General features: G+C 38.0%; 1 protein-coding gene across 1 annotated transcript in view; it reads left to right on the forward strand.

Annotated features, from left to right (window-relative positions):
• Positions 1-19,987, forward strand: part of LOC124788224 (phosphoinositide 3-kinase regulatory subunit 4) — a 195,436-nt gene that overhangs the window by 115,986 nt on the left and 59,463 nt on the right. Inside the window, exons 14-15 of the mRNA XM_047255405.1 lie at positions 7,966-8,118; positions 19,630-19,749. Of these exons, the coding sequence (XP_047111361.1) occupies positions 7,966-8,118; positions 19,630-19,749 (273 nt within the window). The remainder of the gene's footprint in view (positions 1-7,965; positions 8,119-19,629; positions 19,750-19,987) is intronic.

Below are 19,987 nucleotides of genomic sequence, written 5' to 3' on the forward strand. Positions count from 1 at the left end.
GACTGACCGTGGTGCCGGATATGCCTTAATCATTGGCACTGACGTCTTTTGCTGTCGGCTTCCAGAACACTGCTCATTATTTACAGCAGAGCTCTTTGCCCTGTATCAGGCCATGCATTACATCTGACAACACAGGCTTTTCAATTGCATCATCTGCTCTGACTCTCTCAGTGCCCTTCAAATCCTGTGTGTGCTTACACTGTCCATCCCTTAGTGCAATGGGTCCAGGAGAGCTGTCACTTGCTCACCCTTGATGGAGCCACTGTGATGTTTATGTGGGTTCCTGGTCACATTGGTCTGACAAGAAACGAGGCCGCTGATGCTGCTGCCAAGGCTGCAGTCCTCATACTTCAGCCTGCCACTTCTTACATTCCCTCTGATGATCTCTGTGTTTCCATCTGTTGACAGAAGGTGTCACTTTGGCATCACCACTTGTCCTTACTTCATGGGAACAAGCTTCGGGTTATTAAGCCTCTCCCAGCAGCTTGGACGACCACCTCTAGGCCCTCTCCCTGTGAGGAGATAATTTTAGTTAGTTTGCTTATTAGGCACTGTCTTTTTAGCCATTGCCATTTGTTAAGTGGTGCTCCCCCATCACTTTGTACTCGTTGTGCTCAACCTTTGATGGTCTGCAATTTCCTGACAGAATGCCCCTTTTTTTAACCACTTATGTTCTCGTCTGTGTTCGCCGTCTGAGTTACCGGCTGTTTTAGTGAACAACGCACAGGCTGTCGAATGCTTTTTACTTTTTATTTGTCTTAGCAATATGGCAAAGGCCATTTAATTTTTAATTCATGGCCTCCATTTCTCTATGGTGTATTTTATAGAACTTTCTCCACGTACTTGGTTTTAGCTGTCTTCTCTTCCATCACGTGTAGTCGTTTTTAACTCTTCTCTTTGTCTTAGTGTTCTAGAAATCTGGTGTGGGTGCATACGACACTAGTTGTTTTTGTGCCCTAAAACAAAGCAAACAACAAACCACACTGTTCTAATGGATATGTTTATCACACATCCCACAATGATTTCTGTGGTTATTTCTTGCAGTGTTGTTGTCTGTTAGCCCTGACAACTCTATGCTGCTCTCGGTCGTTAAGTGAAGGCCGCCAGCCACTGTATTGTATGTGATGAGAGGTAATGCCTGAAATGTGGTATTCTCAGTACACTCTTGACACTGTGGATCTTGGAATATTAAATTCCATACTGATCTCCTGAAATGGTATGTCCCATGTATGTAGCTCCGACTACAATTCCGCGTTGAAAGTCTGTCAATTACCGTCATGTAGCCATAATCACATCGGACAACTTTTCACATGTATCACCTGAGTACAAATGACAGCTCTGCCAATGCATTGCCCTTTTGTACCTAGTGTAGCCAATACTGCTGCCCATCTGTATATGCGTATATCCCATGACTTTTGTCACCTCAGTGTATTTTATGTATAAAATGACCTTTAAAAATTAATACCCGAAGAATGACTTAAGTGATTCTTACAGATATAGTGCCTATGGATTGATCTCTATGAGTGCTATCGGATTGCTATAGTAGATTTTTGTGAATATCGCATATTTTAAATTACAGACTGGAATTACATTGTGAGCACAAAAACTTGAATTATCCCGTAAGTAAAATAGGAAATATTGCAATTTGCAGCACCTTAATAAAGAGATATTACAAGGGATGTATGAGGTTAATCGGTTGTAATTGTGTATTTTTATTGATAGCATAAAGGTGCAAAGTAGTGTCTACCTGGACAAAAACATTATTTGTGACTAAACCATTTGAGTTACCTAAAAACTACAATCACCATTACAAAGCTGATGAAATTTACACCCTAATTGATATATAATATATGCACGTAACACTAAATGTATAGTTTTGATTATGTTATTGGAAGTCAGAAGTGTGTAAATTTGAGTCACATCAATGCGAAAGTATAAAGAACAGGGGCCATTTTCATGTGGGGGCACTTTTCATTCATCTGGCAGTTGAGGTTCAGATCTGGAAGAGACAAGGTGTGTGAGCAGCAGTAAGTCACCTCACGAGTGTATCGGAAGTATTTCTAAGTATTTGGTTGTTGATCAGTGATTTTCACGTGTTTTTATAGTGAACACTGAAACATTTTCAGCTGATAGTGAACACTGAAACATTTTCAGCTGTGTGGATTTAGAAGATTTCACATCAAGTGAACAGGTTGCATTGGGGACTTCTGATATTTGTATCTGTTGATAGTTAATACTTTAAAATATTTTCAACATGTGTTCTCTGAATGTTTGGGGTTGGGCAACGTAGTCTAAATTTTAAAAACTTTTCTGCAGTTGACTTCAGGAGTGATCTACAATTAGAATTTCTTTTGTTTGCGATTACTGAACTTTAACTGTAGACTTGGGTCTAAAGGAGCTTCAATTATTTTTGTGAATGTTTGAAGTTTGTTAAAAATTATGAAATGATGTGAGTAGTGAAAATTATTTCGCCGCAAATTCCTAGCTGCGTATGTTGAATGTGTAACTGAATTTATTTAGGGTTAATTCAACAGGTGCATTGGTTGGCCCCTGGGCTGCGACATAACCGACATTTTAGAAATCCTATCATGTATTAAGGAGTGCCTATGAATGGAGTTTTTCTTGCTTTTCAATTTTTTTTATTTGTGCTGATGCATATGGGGGCTCATGAGTCATTAAAAGTAGCTTATGTTGGTTTTGTATGACAGTCAGCAAGAGAGACACATTTTACATTACACAGAAACAATTCTAACATCACAGGAAGGAAACATGCAGTTTCCCCATTTTGACAAATTAGATGACTTGAAAATGAACCATGAATAACATTCGTCCTTACTCCTTTTGTATAGTATTGTTCATTCCTGTAGAAAAGTATCCCTTTACTTTGTTAATGTGAAAATCACATAGTAAAAAATGTTTTCTGACAAATTTGCATTTCTGGGAAGACTCTGTCAGTTTGTTTCCAAGAATGTCTTCAAAGTAGTGGGGGCCTAATATCCCTGATGGAGACACGACATGCCACACACAAACTTTTATAAAGTGAAGAAGTTGTTGATGCAATTAACATAACTCCAACCTTCATAGGTGTGCTTGTTGATATAACCAACAAGTGAAAATGAACTTCATCATTCATCCATAAATTGTTTCCATTGTCATCACTATTAATTAAATAATAAAGTTCTTCACAGAATCACCTTCAACTCACGTAATGTTTCTTTAAGAAACTTTGTGATTTATGAAGACTGTGTTGCAGGTCAGGGCAGTAGCTCAGAAACAGCTCTTCTGTGAACAATGCTCTTACTGACTGTCCTCGAGACATGACTCACAGTCCACACTCACAGCTTCAATTCTATCAGTAAATCTCTCCAATTTCCCAAACTTCACAAAGCGCTCCTCCTTCACTGGCTCAGCAGTCCTAAAAGAAAGAATACTATGGAGAAATGGCTTAGCTGCAGCCTGGGAGTTTTTCCCAGTATGAAACTTTCTCTCTGTGGTGGAGTATGTGCTATTTTGTAATTTTATGACAGATTTAGGAACACCTTGTGGGCTCAGTGTGTATGCCCGTGGGCCTCATTCATCTTGTTTGATTAATAAGGTAGAGGGAAAATGCAGGCAGTCTGCAAAGAAGATCGCCTAGAAAACGGCTGTGTGACCTGTCCTTGAATGTTGCTCAAGCATGTGGGATTCATACTAAATAGGACTAACAGGGGAAATGGAACATATACAAAAAAGGGCAACATAGACAGTCTCAGGTTTCTTTGATTTCTGGGAGAGTGTCTCGAAAATGTTGAAATACCAGAACTGCCAGACATTTGAAGATAGCTGTCAACTATGCTGTCAAACCCTACCTATGAAGTTTTAGGTGGCTGTATTAAGTGAAGAATCTGGGAAATTGAAACTGAATGTATTACAGCCCCTGTGTGTCTCTCCCACAGGGGCTCTGAATACAAGTTAGATTCATCAGCCCACATACAGATGGAGGCATCTAGGCAGTCATTATTTTTGCATTCGATAGTTAAAGATGATTGGGAAGAAACCGTAATACGTTGTACAATGGAAAGTACCCTCTGTCATGCACCTCATTTTGGTTTGCAGAGAGTTGACATAGATACAGGTTAAAACAGTGTCTCTTGCTGGAACTCGATCCCAGTCTGAGTTGCTTTTGTCATCTGTCAGCAAGCTACAAAACAGAGCACTTTCTGGTACACAGTGAAAGATCACTCTGTAAATAACACCTAGGCTGTAGCTGAGCCATTTCTCTGTGAGATCCTTTCTTTCAGGAGTGCATGTCAAGTGTGGTGTGCGGGAAAGCATCTATGAAATCAGAAAAGTCAAAGAGAGGTTCTGAAGAACTGAAAGTATGATGGATGACAAATTGTGTGTGGATATCTCAGTCGATAAAAGCATTTTGTGCAAAAGGCAAGGTTCCGAGGTAGAGTCCAGTCTGGCACACAGTTTTAACCTGTCTGAAGTTTCAAAGCAGCACATGCTGCTGCATCATGATAGAATAATTCCAGTGTCTTTAACAAACTTTATCATTTGAATAGATAAATATCTATATTATTGTGTAAAATTTGGCTAATTGTATCTTGGAAAACGCAGGTAGAAGCCAATGTCAGTCAGCTGAGCAGTGCAGCTTCATCTAATTACAACACTTAAATGCTCAATTTTTTTCAGCGTACGCCCAGTTTTTTTTTTTGCCTCATGTATCTTTTTTGTTGTTGACAATGTCTCTTCAACCTTCTCGCCCAACATTTTAATTGCACAGCAGTCAGTATTGATGTGTTGCACTGAATTTCAAAATTATTGCAGGTTGCACAACACTCAACTCTTATTAAGTGCTAATGGTTGTAGAACATATCCAAAAGCAGTCCTGTCACAACCCAACAATATAGCATGATTCCAGTTCCTTATAAAATTTCCCTTCATCCTGCCATGTTGCCTGGATCCAGTTTTAGTTTATAGTGGGATATACTTTAATTGCACCCACAGCAACTGGTGTCCTGGTATTTGCTCACACTGAAACTGGTTGTAAAAGGATGAGGAATGTAGAAAATATTTGCATCTGTCCTTGGGTCGAGAATGTTATGGGATCCAGCAACTAATGATGATGATAGGTAACAAGGAAAGAATGTTGTTGGACAGTAATTTGTGGCTGCCTTGCCAAATCATTTATGTTATGGTATTTATGGTTATTGTCATAAAAGTAATCCTCATCCAACATTGTAGACATTACAGAACCATTAACAATTAGCTGTTTGAAGGTGGGGTAGATTTACAACTAAAAAGTAGGGAAGAGGAGAAATATACAAATCTGCTTATCTTCACTTACACTACTGCAAACTAATCCATGTAGAGCAGACTTTCAGAAGTGATCGGCACATCTGTTGTTTTTATAATTTTATAATTTAATTGAATGATGTTTGTCATTATTATTGCAAGAGAATTTCATTTAGTTTAAATGCATTGTTAGAAAAAATGTTTTATTGTAGGTAATGAAATTTAACATGATGAAAAATCTTTTTTGGAGGTTAAAAATGAAGGTGCTAAACACTTTTTCTTGCTGCTGACTATTTCTTTTCTTTTTCTTCTCCTTTCCCTTCTTCCTTCTCCCAATATTTCCCTAATCATCGAATTAATTGTTCCCCACCTGTGCAAACTGAGATATACCATATATTTTTAAAATGCTGTTGTAATTGAATGAATGTAACATTTGAATTGATTTAAATGCACTGAAATGAAGTGAACAGAGTGACAACATTGAAATCACTGAAGATGAATGATATGGGATGATATCAAGGTAAAATTTCAGATTTGCTAAATCTGTATTGCAACAAGTGTATGGTGACAGTTGAAAATTTATGCCAGGCCAGGACTTGAATCTGGATTTCCTGTTTATAATGGGGAACTTCTTAAACCATTAGACCTATCTATACTTTCAGGCCAGACATAAACTTTCAGTGCCATTGATGTTTCCATGTTCATTTCGGAACACTACTGTCAGAGATTCTCCCATGGGGTATGTGGGAATAGCTTGATTGTTGTTGAGGCATGCTCAGATATCCTGATGGTTAAGGCAACTGTTCACAATAAGAAAGGAGATCTGGGTTCATGACCTGGTGTGTAAATTTAAAAAAAAATTTCTGTGTATTTGTGAAAACACCTTTGAAATTTTGTAGGGTGGGCACAGCTGTTTCACGTGTCTGCAACATGATTTTGTAAATGTCTCTATGTCACCTCTTCGTAGCACTGTAGACTGCTATTGTTTTCACCTACCGCCATTTGTGCACACAGTTGAAAGCTGTCAAAAGTGGTGACAGATATCAGGGATTTCCTTAACTTGACTCGGGATTCCTTAACTTGATTCGACTACAGGAGTGTCTTGTAGTAAAGAATAAATGTATTAAAACTTCATGCATGATGTGGCAACACATCTAGTGTTTATGACATCATACATCCTGAACTCTTTATCATACAATGATATACTTGTGTTGGTGCATTCAGTGGCATACGTGGATACTGTCTATGAAATTTTTTGCAAATAGAATTAGTAGCCAGAAGTAATAAATCTAAATGTCAAGCATAGGGAAAGGAAAAAATAATTTTGTTTTATAGCCAAATTCAGTGCTATTTTTGCCACATTCAGTGATATTTTTTGCCAAAATTTGTGTTATTTTTTGCCGGATTCATTTCCTGTTTGCATATTACTTAATACTTTTGCCAAATTCGGTACATTTTGTCACATTCGGTGTACTTTTTAGTCAATTTCTGTCTTTTCATGCCACATTTGACATCATTTTCAGCCAAAGTTGGTGGTGTTTTTTCCAAATACTGTGTAATCTTCTTTCACCAAATCTGGTGTCTCCTGATAAATTTGGTGTTATTTTTTGGTAAATTTGGTGTTGTTTCTTCCAATGTAGGTGTTGTTTATTACAACTTAGGTGTTGATTTTTGCTTATTCTTTTGTCAAATTTGATTTCGTTATCTAATTAGGTGTTATTTTTCTTGCCAGATGTGGTATTATTTTTCTTGCCAGATGTGGTATTATTTTTCTTGCTAAGTTCAATATTATGTTTTTGCCAAATTTAGTGTTTTTTTTAATTCATTTTTTTTGCCAAATTGTGTCAATTTTTTTGCCATGTTCGGTGTTTTTGTATAAAATTTGTTGTTATTGTTTTGCCAAATTCAATGGTTTTTTTTTTTTTTTTTTTTTTGTTTATTTTGCCAAATTTTGAGATTTTCGCCACATTCACTGTTTTTGTTAAATTTGCTACTGCTTTTTGTCAAATTTGCTTCTTTTTGTCAAGTTCTAGATTATTTTTTGGCAAATTTAGTGTTTTTTTGGCAAATTCTGTGTTTTTTTGCCAAATTCTGTGTTATTTTTGCTAATTTCAGAGTTATTTTTGTTGTGACATTGAAGTTTACTACATGGGAAATGAACTGGCTCTAAGATTATACACGAACCTCAGCCATGATTAAAAGTCAGAATGGAATGTTAACATTCCATAACTATCAGTTCTGAATAATAGTGAACTACTGTCCTCAAATTTATAAAACTTAAATACTGCAAAATTATAAATGTCAAGATATCTCGTAAAAATTGCCAACTTCATGTTATTTTGCTCAAAATCACGAATTTGGTGTTATTTTTCATGTTGTCATTTATGCAAGCTTTTCCTGTCCCTAGTCATGCATGATGTAGCAGTTTTCTACACATCTCATTGTTTAGGGTGTCATTTTTTCTGAATTACCGTCACAGTGACTGTTGCCTGACAGTCAGGAATATGTGTACCAGATTTGATTGAAATCAGTCCATTTGTTTAGGAGATGTAAAATGTACACACATACACGTATCATTTTTAATATGTATGGATTGTGTATTTTCCTATAAATTTGTATGGAGTACAATATTGGTGTAGTGTAATATTTGGAATGTTTTCTGAAAGTATTTAATATTTTTTATAGGGTTTGACTGATCCTGAAGAATTTGTTATTGTCAAGGCTATAAATGCAATGAAAGCACTCACTGAACTGAGCCTCTTGCAGAAGAGTGCATTGTATGAGCTCCTCAAGGATACAACATGTTTCTTAGTCCATCCTAATCTTTGGATCATTCAGGTAACCTCTGAGCAACATGAAATTATCTTTTATAGTGAGTATTGCTACCTTTCCATGGAATTTTGCTGAAGTCTTTAATTTTGTGTAAGTCATTAGTGCAGCTTATAATACTATTCTTCCATATTTTTTGTTTATTTTGAAAGGATGAAGTCCAACAGTGAAGTTGCAAACTCAGTTAAAGATTTAGAAAATTGTTGTAGTCATCAAAATTACAAATCTCAGTTGCGTCTTAGTGTGCTGAAATGAGTGTTAAAAGAAAGGTGAAAATGAGGAAAAATGTAAAGATTTGCCATTGGGAAGAATAAGTAAGGGTGTATATGACCTGGGACAACCAAGAAATCTGGGCAAAACCCAGGAATTTTTTCAGCCAGGAGAAAACCTGGGAATTTTTCGGAATTCTGGGAATTGTTCATTGTTTTAGTTTTCAGCTAAATTTTTGCCATTTTGATTGGTAAGGACTGATACTCCAACAAAGAATATTACTGTATCCCGCAACTGCGGAATAATACTGCAGCACTAAAACATAAAAGAGAGAAAAAAAACTATAGTTGTAAAGAAATTGCACCATTTACAACAACAAAACACCATGCACACACAAGCGTCTGCCAACAGCAAAATTTGTCAAAGGCCTTAGAATGAAGACTGCGCACACTTTGTAACAGCAAACTACTTCTGATGAGAGTGCCATCACAACTGTTTACATTAGGTTCATTTGAGCAGTTGCCAGTAGGCTCATGCACATGTGCAGTTCAGACTGGAAAAACTTTTCTGGTGTGCCCAAGCTGGCAGATTCGCACATGTGCAGAGCAGTCTGAGTTGTAGTGGGGAGGGGGTTAGTCTCCATGTCACTGTGTTTGCATTTAGTGATTTTGCTGTGTCCTCTTCATCTACAGGTTGAAATGTATTACTATTTTCAGTTCTCTAATTTTATTTTATTTCCACATAACAATGAAGTTATATTTGTCAGTTTGCTAAAGAAATTTGGCTTTTATTAATCTTTTCTGCTGAGGCAGTCAATTTATTCGAAATGAAGAATTTTATACCAAAGTATAGGCTAGTTCCAACTGTTCACTGAATTTCAAGTGTACATTTCATCTTCTGGCTTGTTTGGAATTATGCCATAATAAAGAACCAAACATGTGATAGCACAGTACTGGTATTCCAAGAAAATTTACAACCAGAAAACCACACTGAAAAGCTTAATATCAGATTGGGGCCTACTTCACTGTGAATCCAGACAAACCAATGTGTGCTTCAAGTCAAATTATACATTTTGGTATGGTTTAAGAAATTTTGATGCTCTTGGAGTATCCACTGATGTCCTGTTTCTTTTACGACATAATGTAAATTGTCTTAATGCTGTACACATACGAACAAACATGCTTCGTATGCCATCGTAACTGTGCAAGCACTGTAACGCATGTTTCCTGGTGTTCTCTGGCAACTGCTGAAATGAACCTACTTCTAACAGGTCTCGGGAAAATGTTGCGAATGGTGGTTTGAAAGGCATTACTTTCAAAGTAAATTTTCTTTTATGCAAGATGAATTACGTTACGTGTGAGAATGGGCAGTAAATTTCTTAAATCACAGAGTGTTTGACTCTCATTTAAAACTTAACATTTTGACAACTGGGCACTTAGAAGAATTTTGAGTCCATAAGACCAGATATTCATGTCATTATTTTAATTTTACTGGCTCATTTGTGTGAAGTCTCATAAAGTGTAACACACTCAAAGAAAGACCAATATTACATGTGAAAGCTTAGCTTTTCTTGTAGCTACACAATGTGTATTAATTTAAACCTTTAACTTGCCCTATTTGTTTGTTCACGCTAATTAACAGTGATGTTGCTATTGGCTGACCACATCACGTGTGCTATGTTCTGAATATCTGTTGTCAGTGGCTAGCAAAATCACGTGACATGAGCTATGATTGTCTTACAAAAAGGGCATCAAAATCTGCACATCAAAGATCTTTCCAAGACCTTTTTTTTTTTTTTTTTTTTTTTTTTTTTTTTTTTTTTTTTTTTGCTGGGTTTCTTATGCTAAAGTGGCAATGAGAAGTTCTATGCCAGTGTATAAAATGTTAACCATTCAAAGGATTGATAAGTTGTACAGTTCTGTGGGAAAATGTACGGTCACTTAACACGGAAAAAGTGTATTTTCACCAGGGAAAAAATGTATTTTTTATCTGGGAAAAATTCGGGAATTTTTTTTCCGTGCCCACGTATACACCCAGATAAGTACATCAGATTTTGTGGTCAACATAGATAAATAATTAAGTTGAAAGGTTGTTGAGCCAGTGAAGTGTCATAAACAGAATTCAAATTAGAAAAACTCAGTAAAGCACCATTGGGGAACTCATTCAAATAGATAATAATAGTTGACAGCAAAACATTCAAGGATTATAGGGAAGAGGTAAAAGTTACGAGGTAAATTTAAGAAAATTGGGGGCCAGGGTTCAGAGGTAAATGCCATGAAAAGAATATTGAAACTGGGGAGCCCATTAAAAGGAGAGGGGTACTTGTAGGTAGCATTTGCAGAGAGTTTGAGAAAAAAAAGAATGAAAGAAAAAGAAGTAGAAGCAGCAGGAGAAGACAAGGAAGGAGTAGCAGTTGAGGAATTAGGTGGGTTTGATATGTGTTGCAAAGGGGTTGATACGTGTTGCAAAGGTCAGGGTACTGATTGTACCATGGATGTGGTTGGATTTCAACTATTGCAACACTCAAAACGATTGTAGCTACCATATTTACTCGAATCTAAGCCGCACTTTTTTTCCGGTTTTTGTAATCCAAAAAACCGCCTGCGGCTTAGAATCAAGTGCAAAGGAAGCGGAAGTTCTGAAAAATGTTGGTAGGTGCCGCCACAACTAACTTCTGCCTTCGAATATATGTAGTGCTACACACGCATGCTCTGTAGGCACAAAGATAAATACTGGCGCCAAAACCTCTGCGTCAGTAAATAAATAAAAAAAAGTGGTGGAAGACGAGCTTTTTTTCTCCGCCCCGAGTTTCGACCACTGCATTTTCACACATTATCCAACGAAGTAAATACAAATTCCATATTGTTCATCTTCGAATGTAGCAGAATTTCAATGTACTACGAAAATCCGACTGGCAAGACTGTTTGGGATGTTTATCAATATGGCCAACTCTACGTTCTGAATTTTTTCCTACCCGGTGAGAAGAGATGGTTGCTAATAGGAACCTGATGAAATGTGAATCACATGCAGTATTCTCTTCACCATAAGAATAATATGAATATAAACATTTTGTCATGTATTCTTTCGTGTTTGCTGCTATCTCATTTAAATGCTGTCTGCCTAATAAACTACGAAAATAGAGTGAGACAACAGCAAATGCGGAAGAATATACGTATCGTGTCATGTTTATATTCGTATTATTCTTATGCCTAATAGTGATACAGTCAGAAACGAAGCACGGCAACTGACTAGATTTTTAAATCTAAGATGACTCTAATTTCTGTGCAGAATTTGATGTACTAAAGAAGCAGCCGCAAAGATTTTCAAACGGAAAAAATTTTTGCCTAACTCTCAATTAGAACATGTTCTATCATACGCAGTTTATTATTTGGTTCTTGTTGATCATTATCACAGAAAGCAGCAGTGTAAGTAACAACAAATAGTAGTCTCTTGCCATTGTTTTGCTAATGAGACGATTCCTCTCTCTCTCTTTTTTTTTTTTTAAAAAAAAGCAAGCCATTCTGCGAGCAGCGACAGGCTGTAAACACGCACTATCAGAATGCGACAAACAATGCATGACACAGTACAGTATTGCATTTTCAGCTTAGAGTGACGTAAACACGTATAACAAAGAAAACGGCACTTATCAGATCAAAGCAAAATAAGCAATCGATTCAAACCAGACGAAGCACGTAAAAAAGGAAGGGTACCCGTATAAATACGGATGGAGCGCCTGACGCATAGCAATGGCTACCTGGTAAAGCTTAACTGCTAAGCTTACGACTTGAACCAAACTACTGTAGCTGTATCGTCATTCATTCGACCTAAATTGTGTCTCATATTACAATGGACCAACTTTGTTTCGATTTGGAAGTGCGGCCTAAAACTTTTCTCTCCCCTTGAATGTCGAGTCTCAAATTTCAGGTGCGTCTTAGATTCGGGAATTTTTTTTTCCTTTATTTCGAGTCTCATTTTTCAGGTGCAGCTTAGATTCGAGTGCAGCTTAGATTCGAGTAAATACGGTACTGCAGCCGTCATCTGTATGTGTTCTGTTAGTGCACAAGTGTCAGTTTTCCCGTGTGCACCAAGTAGTTCCGTGCATTTTGCTAGGGGCACAGTGTTTTGTTCTCATGATGTGCAGAGCTTTTATTCCTTGTTTTGTCACTTCCTATGTACAATGTACCTAGTAATGCAAGCAAACAATATGCTCACTAAGCACAGCTGATCTGTTCTTGCATTCCTAATCTTGTGAACACAGTAGCTAGCATTCATTCTTGTGAGGTCTGTATTAAGCATTGTGTGATCAAATAAAGTTCTGGTGTTGTGTTGAAGACATTCTGGTGTGCATGTTATTCCTGTAGTAGGTGTAGTAGAGTCTCAAGGCGTGATTCTCATAAACACGGCCAAAGGATTGAGGTTACAGTCATGACATCACACGAAGTTAATGTAGAGTTATATTGTGTCTCATCAGGATGTGTAGGGTGTATGATAATTATGTGTTATATATGGTGGTTTATAATAATTGTGTGTTACTTGTTGTTGTTGTGGTCTTCAGTCCTGAGACTGGTTTGATGCAGCTCTCCATGCTACTCTATCCTGTGCAAGCTTCTTCATCTCCCAGTACCTACTGCAACCTACATCCTTCTGAATCTGCTTAGTGTATTCATCTCTTGGTCTCCCTCTACGATTTTTACCCTCCAAGCTGCCCTCCAATACTAATTTGGTGATCTCTTGATGCCTCAGAACATGTCTTACCAACTGATCCCTTCTTCTAGTCAAGTTGTGCCACAAACTTCTGTTCTCCCCAATCCTATTCAATACTTCCTCATTAGTTACGTGATCTACCCATCTAATCTTCAGCATTCTTCTGTAGCACCACATTTCGAAAGCTTCTATTCTCTTCTTGTCCAAACTATTTATTGTCCATGTTTCACTTCCATACATGGCTACACTCCATGCAAATACTTTCAGAAATGAGTTCCTGACACTTAAATCTATATTCGATGTTAACAAATTTCTCTTCTTCAGAAATGCATTCCTTGCCATTGCCAATCTACATTTTATATCCTCTCTACTTCGACCATCATCATTTATTTTGCTCCCCAAATAGCAAAACTCCTTTACTACTTTAAGTGTCTCATTTCCTAATCTAATTCCCTCAGCATCACTCGACTTAATTCGCCTACATTCCATTATCCTCGTTTTGCTTTTGTTGATGTTAATCTTATATCCTCCTTTCAAGACACTGTCCATTCCATTCAACTGCTCTTCCAAGTCCTTTGCTGTCTCTGACAGAATTACAATGTCATCGGCGAACCTCAAAGTTTTTATTTCTTCTCCATGGATTTTAATACCTACTCCGAATTTTTCTTTTGTTTCCTTCACTGCTTGCTCAATATAGAGATTGAATAAAATCGGGGAGAGGCTACAATCCTGTCTCACTCCCTTCCCAACCACTGCTTCCCTTTCATGTCCCTCGACTCTTATAACTGCCATCTGGTTTCTGTACAAATTGTAAATAGCCTTTCGCTCCCTGTATTTTACCCCTGCCACCTTCAGAATTTGAAAGAGAGTATTCCAGTCAACATTGTCAAAAGCTTTCCGTAAGTCTACAAATGCTGGAATCATACGTTTGCCTTTCCTTAATCTAGCTTCTAAGATATGTCGTAGGGTCAGTATTGCCTCACGTGTTCCGTGTGTTACTTCTGGTTGTCCAAAGCAGAGATCCAGCAGAAAAATACGTAAAGACTTAGTATAGGTTAAGTGAACTTTCTAGAGACTTTGACACATTAGGCCACAATATTCAGAACTGGCAGCAATCGAACAAGGAAAGCTGGCATGCGTGTTGACGTTGGTCACATTTCTGTCCAATGTGAGTAGGCCAATGACCAGCGGAGTTTGCACAGAAGCAGCAGTCAGCACTTCGACAGATCAATGACCGAGCAGACAGGCAATGCTTCCAAGGAGAACAATGACCAGTGCAGTTTGCACATCAGCAGTCAATGCTTCAGTAAATCTCAGCATACTGAACTCATGTGCATGATGTATCTGGGTATGCGGAAGAGGACAAAAGGGCAAAGCTGGCATGTGTGTTGACATTGGTCACATTTTTGCCCAACGTCATAGATCAATGAAGAGTCAGTCGCTGCCCTAGAAACTTCATGACACTGCTGAAAACACTGAATAATTACCTCCAAAAAATGGGCACGAGGGGGTCCTTTGTGGGGAGAAAAAAGACATGAAAAAACATCGCCTGGACAGACGGACCAGTGGTTAGTCAGCGAGTGTCATACTTTGTTGCACTGCTTGACAGATGATGCTGTAGGTACTGCACCAATAGATCAATGCAAAAGATGCCATCCCAGATGTTACCAGAAGAAGTTTGAGTGGTACTTACCCATGTGGCTGCTGACGAAGGGACTGCGACCTCACCAAATGGGTCGCCTGTGAACCTAGAGGTTGATGAACTCCGCCAGAAGATGCCGAACCTGAGGGTCGCTGGTTCGATTCTTGGATGGAGCACTCCGCGCCACGCTGTAACCACTTGTTAAGAGTGTAGCGAGGGAATTCACAAGGAGAAGACAGTGCTGCTGCTGCAGTGAGTCATGGGTATGGTACTGAATGGAAGAATACGCTTCGCGGTGCTCTGCTGCAACACAAGCCATCGCCACATCAGTGGTAGGTGGAATCTGCACGCAGTGCTGCTGCGAGGAATTGAGCGAGTTAAAACACATTGTATTACTCTGTTTGTTTAAAGGGTCTTATGTCTCAATAAATGATTGATAGTGGAACCACCAATGTTTCACTCGCATCTCACCCTCTGAGCCAAGGAAAGAACCCACTCCATCGCCCAAAAAGTGTCGCTTTTCCTCCCTCCATCCCTGACAAAATAATGACCTACGCTCCCCTCTGTCATTGATGCTCAATATCTAGTGTCACAAAATGCTGACCTGGTACAGAGGAAAAGAACTTTGTATGGCCAGGTATGCACACAGACTTCAAAACATTTGTAAAGCAATGCATGGTGTGCCAGGGGAATAAAATCACGCGGCATGTTAGGGCGCCATTAGGCACATTTCTTCCGCCAAATCATCGTTTTGAACATGTGTCTGCTGACATTATAGGCCCATTCACAGCATTGAAAGGCTACAGTTATTGCCTCAAGGTGGTAGACAGATTCACCAAGTGGCCTGAGGCATTTCCAGTGAAGGACATCACGACAGAAACTGTAGTGCAATCATATTTTTGTGGCTGGATTGCCCAGTCTGGAGTCCCGCTGAAAATTGCCACTGATGAGGGATGGCAATTCGAAGTCTACATCTGCAGAGCATTAACCACATTATTATGTGCGAATCACATATGGACCACAGCATACCACCTTGCATCAAATGTTAGAGTTGAGTGTCTTCATCAGCAGTTAAAAACAGCACAAGATGTCACACAACACCAAAATGGGAAGAGGTACTGCCTTTCATTCTCTTTTAGGTCGACAAATGTCATTTAAGTTTGATCTGAAGAGCACAGCTGCAGAACTGGTATATGGACAAATGTTATGCCTACTTGGAGAGGTTTTGCGCACCATGGCAAGCGACACAATCACCGCCTCAGACGTCACCACCCAAGTAAGAAAATATATACCCCAGGATGTAGGTTGCAGTAGGTACTGGTTGATGAAGAAGCTTGCACAGGATAGAGTGGCATGGAGAGCTGCATCAAACCAGTCTCTGGACAGTCTCTGGACTGAAGACCACAACAACAACAAACAATACCCCAGCTGAGACCAGCAATGCCTAGAAACCAGTTGGAAAGATGCTCCTTTGTTTTTGCAGGGCTAGACAATTGTGTGCATGTGTTCTTACACAATGACACAATGCTTAAAGCATTGCAACCATAGTACGATGGACTGTATCCAGAAGTCACTAGGGGCAGCAATACTTTCCACACAATGATCAATGATACACCTACCACAATGGCGTTGGATTGTATAAAGTCAGCATTTCTGGATGCAACAGACATTGTAATGACCATGGAATGCAAGACAGAGAAGACAGAAGGATCGGCAATGAGAGGTTTTCCTCTGCCCCATGAGCACTGTGGTGTACCAGACACTGCGACACCTAGACCGACATTGAGGATTACTACCGTACTCCCCGCTGACTCACAGGGTGCACCACATGCTTTCAAGAAAGAAATAGTTACGAGGATTCTGTGCTGTGGCAGTTTTAAGCTGTATTGATATAGTTGCCCTTTGGTTTATGTTTCTGTTAGTTATTCCTCGCTGTACATTGTGCATGCATTCATGTCCGTACAACAGTAAACTCATTGGGTGTATGTGGGAATAAATATCTTGTTTTTCTGTTACCCACAAGGTCAATGGGTTGGCTGAAGAAGACAGTTTGAAGAAGAAGAAATTAGAAGGAAGAAAATTAGAATGTTAGCAGACATAAGTAAACACATCATTCATACTAGGTAGAAGTGATGTTGACAGTCATGATGTATTACATCTGCACCTGCCCTCTTCCCAATTTCCACCTCTGGCCTGGCAGGACATATATGATATTATATCTCTTATGTACTTGGTAATAGATTAGCAAGTAATTTGTCTGACATTATCTTCACTGTTTACTATCACCAATGGTGTTTCCAGGCCTAGTCTGTGTTTGCACCATGCTGCTTTTGTTTCTGATATGATAATGGTTTTTCACAAATGATGGTCTTATATTTTTAAAATATCCTAATGTCATCTTTATCAGTCCTTTTTAATTTTATCATTCATCGCAAAGATCTTTAGTGAAGTGAATAACTCCTTTTGCAATGAAGTCTTGTACATTTTTTAGCTGTCCAAGTAAATTTCATTTTACTCAACAGAATTCTGTTTTTCTAACTGATTTTCCTTGTGTAGCTTTCGCTGGTGGACGAAAATGTGAGGATAAGATCATTTCATAAAATTTCATTTGCCTCTCTCATGAAGTGTTTTATGTAGCTACTCTAACTATTCAGCATATTCTTGCAAAGTTAGCAAATTTGTTTAGGTATTCTTATCTTAAGTGAAAGTATTTAATTTTAACATTTGGCACTTTCCTGCTGAATTTTAGCTGGTGAGCAGGTCTCTGAAAATGTATTTGTACTACTGGGATTTTTCCTTGGTGGGAGAACTGTAAAAGGTCCACTCAGACTCGTGATGCCAATTGAGTATCTAAGTGAATGAGAAGTAGTGACTCCAAGGACAGAAAGCCAAAAGCCAATAACAGCCAGGAGAGCAGTGTACTGATCCCTTGCCCCTCCATCTTGCATCCGAATAACTCCATATGGCAGTGGATGACATGGTGGCCAATTGACATCATGTGGTTCTCTGGGCTTGATCGTGGAATTTAGGTTTATTATAATGTGATCCTGATTGAAGAGAAGGGAGCTGAATGACATATCAGTGTGATTCTGTATCTACAGATGCTCGGCTCTCATTTAACATAGGTGAACAGGTGGCATTTTTATCCAACATTCTGAGTAAGATTTTCTAGCTCTGTGGTCTCATCATGGTTAAATGTTTTGACCACTGTGGCATTCGTGTACAGACTTCTGATGAACTTTATCAGATGATCCCATGTAATCATGCCGTCAGGACATTAAGCTCTAACCTTTCTTTTATGAGATGATATGAAATTATTGCATTTTCTAATATGTTACACAGTTTGAAGATAGGAAGATAAGAGTTTAAAACCAGTTGATGTCAGACTAGTTAGAGATAAAGCATAAGCTTGGAGAGAATGATGACAGCTGCGATCTTTTCTTTTGCATAGTCTGCATAAACTGTATGTGTTTCTAGATTATATTCCAGCCTTATCTCAGTGACAAGCATCTCTCTTAGTGTTGCTTTAGATATTACCTAAATCTTTACAGTTATGATAGTAGACACATATTATAGCAGTAATTCAGTGGGCTTATGCCCTATTTTTGTGTTTTTTCCTCATAATCAGTTTGAGAAACAGTAAAAATTTGATTGTATTCGATTCTTTTGAGGATTTTTTCTTCCTACAACATGTGGCAATTAACAGAAGCAAATGAAAGTGTACCTCCAAAGCTGATTATTTAAGGATTTACGGATTAGGTTATTTGTACCGATAGGCCTCTTATATTTCAGCTTATTTAAAACATCATTCAGGTCTTTCCACATACTTTCTTCAGTTCATCATCTTGTTATACCTGTTAGGTTTAGATTGTACAATAGATTATCATAGATTTGCTCCTGCTCATGTCTTGTAAGAACACTTGATCTGTAATCTCTCTCATTATTGGATATTTGTTAGTTGGAACAGAATGCCATGGTTTTATAAGGAAAAATAATTTTCTGTTTTGTATATACTATTTTTATGTGAAGGCATAAACACATTATTTATCTGACAGAGTGAAAAACTTAGTAGATACTATTCATGGACTGCCATACCAGAAGTCTGACATATTTTTTGAAAGATGAACTCTGAACATATAATGTCTGCCTGAGTACTGAGTACTTAATTATGTTGGTTATTGTAGTGAATAAAAAAGGTCTATGCTTGGCTTGTAAGAAGTCATTAAGGACATCTCCTGTTAGTACGACCCAAAGAATTAGGAATAACATGAAACATTCAGGAATCTAGCAACACGAGTCAAACAACAACTTATAATTGTTTGTTTAATGCATAAAAAATGAAGCCTTGTGTCACTGTCATCCATGTTGGACAGTGGCCTGCCACTAGTCCACTGCTTCATGCTCTGCTAAAGCCCTCACTGGATAGCAGCACTAGAGGGGTATTTGATAAACCCTAAATTCTTCTTGCTTCTCTTAGCTTTCATATGTGGAATTCCTACTTCACCTTGAAGTAGATCCTCAGCTGTCTTCAAGAGACTGATGCCAAGTCCTCCATATGGCAATCAGACATACTGACCGCTCAATTACAGAGATGGACAGTTAAGGTAGACCACAAGAAATGAAATGAGAGTGAGAAAGGTGACAGTTGTTGATCAAAGACAACTGCAATCGCAAGCAATAGTAAAGACACATGATACAGAGCAAATACAATGCATAAAACTGTTCAGATTACATCCATTTAATGCACAATTTGAGTGAAGTTTCTTTGAATCTGTAGTTTTTTTTTTTTTTTTTTTTTTTTGGGGGGGGGGGGGGGGGGGGAAATCAATTATGCTCTCTTGTCTTACAGTTAGTGTATAAATATTTTGTAATCTCTTATATTTCAGTATTTTGTAATTCTTTAAGCAGCTATGAAGAATAGAACAATTTTATTTTGTTTTTCATATTTTAATGTCTTTTTCTAGGCTGTCGTGGGATTTTTGAGTGCTATAGCTCGCACTTTAAATCTTGTTGATGTGCAGTGTAAAGTAATGGCTGTTATTCAACCGTATCTTAAGAACCAAGTTATTCAAGCTGACAAAGAGGTAAAAGTAAACAGTTCTTTGATCTAGTTTCTCTGGTGTTTTGAGGGGGAATATTGAGAATTAAACAAATGCTTACTGGCTCCTTTGTTTATTCCATTTGTATAACTGGATTATTTGTGATGTTGCTGTTATTTAAAAAGACAATGAAGGGTCATTAAGTTTTTGTTTTGTTAAAAATGCAGTTAGTTTCTCTGCTTTAAGGGTATGTGCTGTTTTTTTCAGTAAATATTAATGTATG

The sequence above is a fragment of the Schistocerca piceifrons genome, chromosome 3 (assembly GCF_021461385.2).
Source record: "Schistocerca piceifrons isolate TAMUIC-IGC-003096 chromosome 3, iqSchPice1.1, whole genome shotgun sequence".
In the NCBI taxonomy this organism is placed as follows: Eukaryota; Metazoa; Arthropoda; class Insecta; order Orthoptera; family Acrididae; genus Schistocerca; species Schistocerca piceifrons.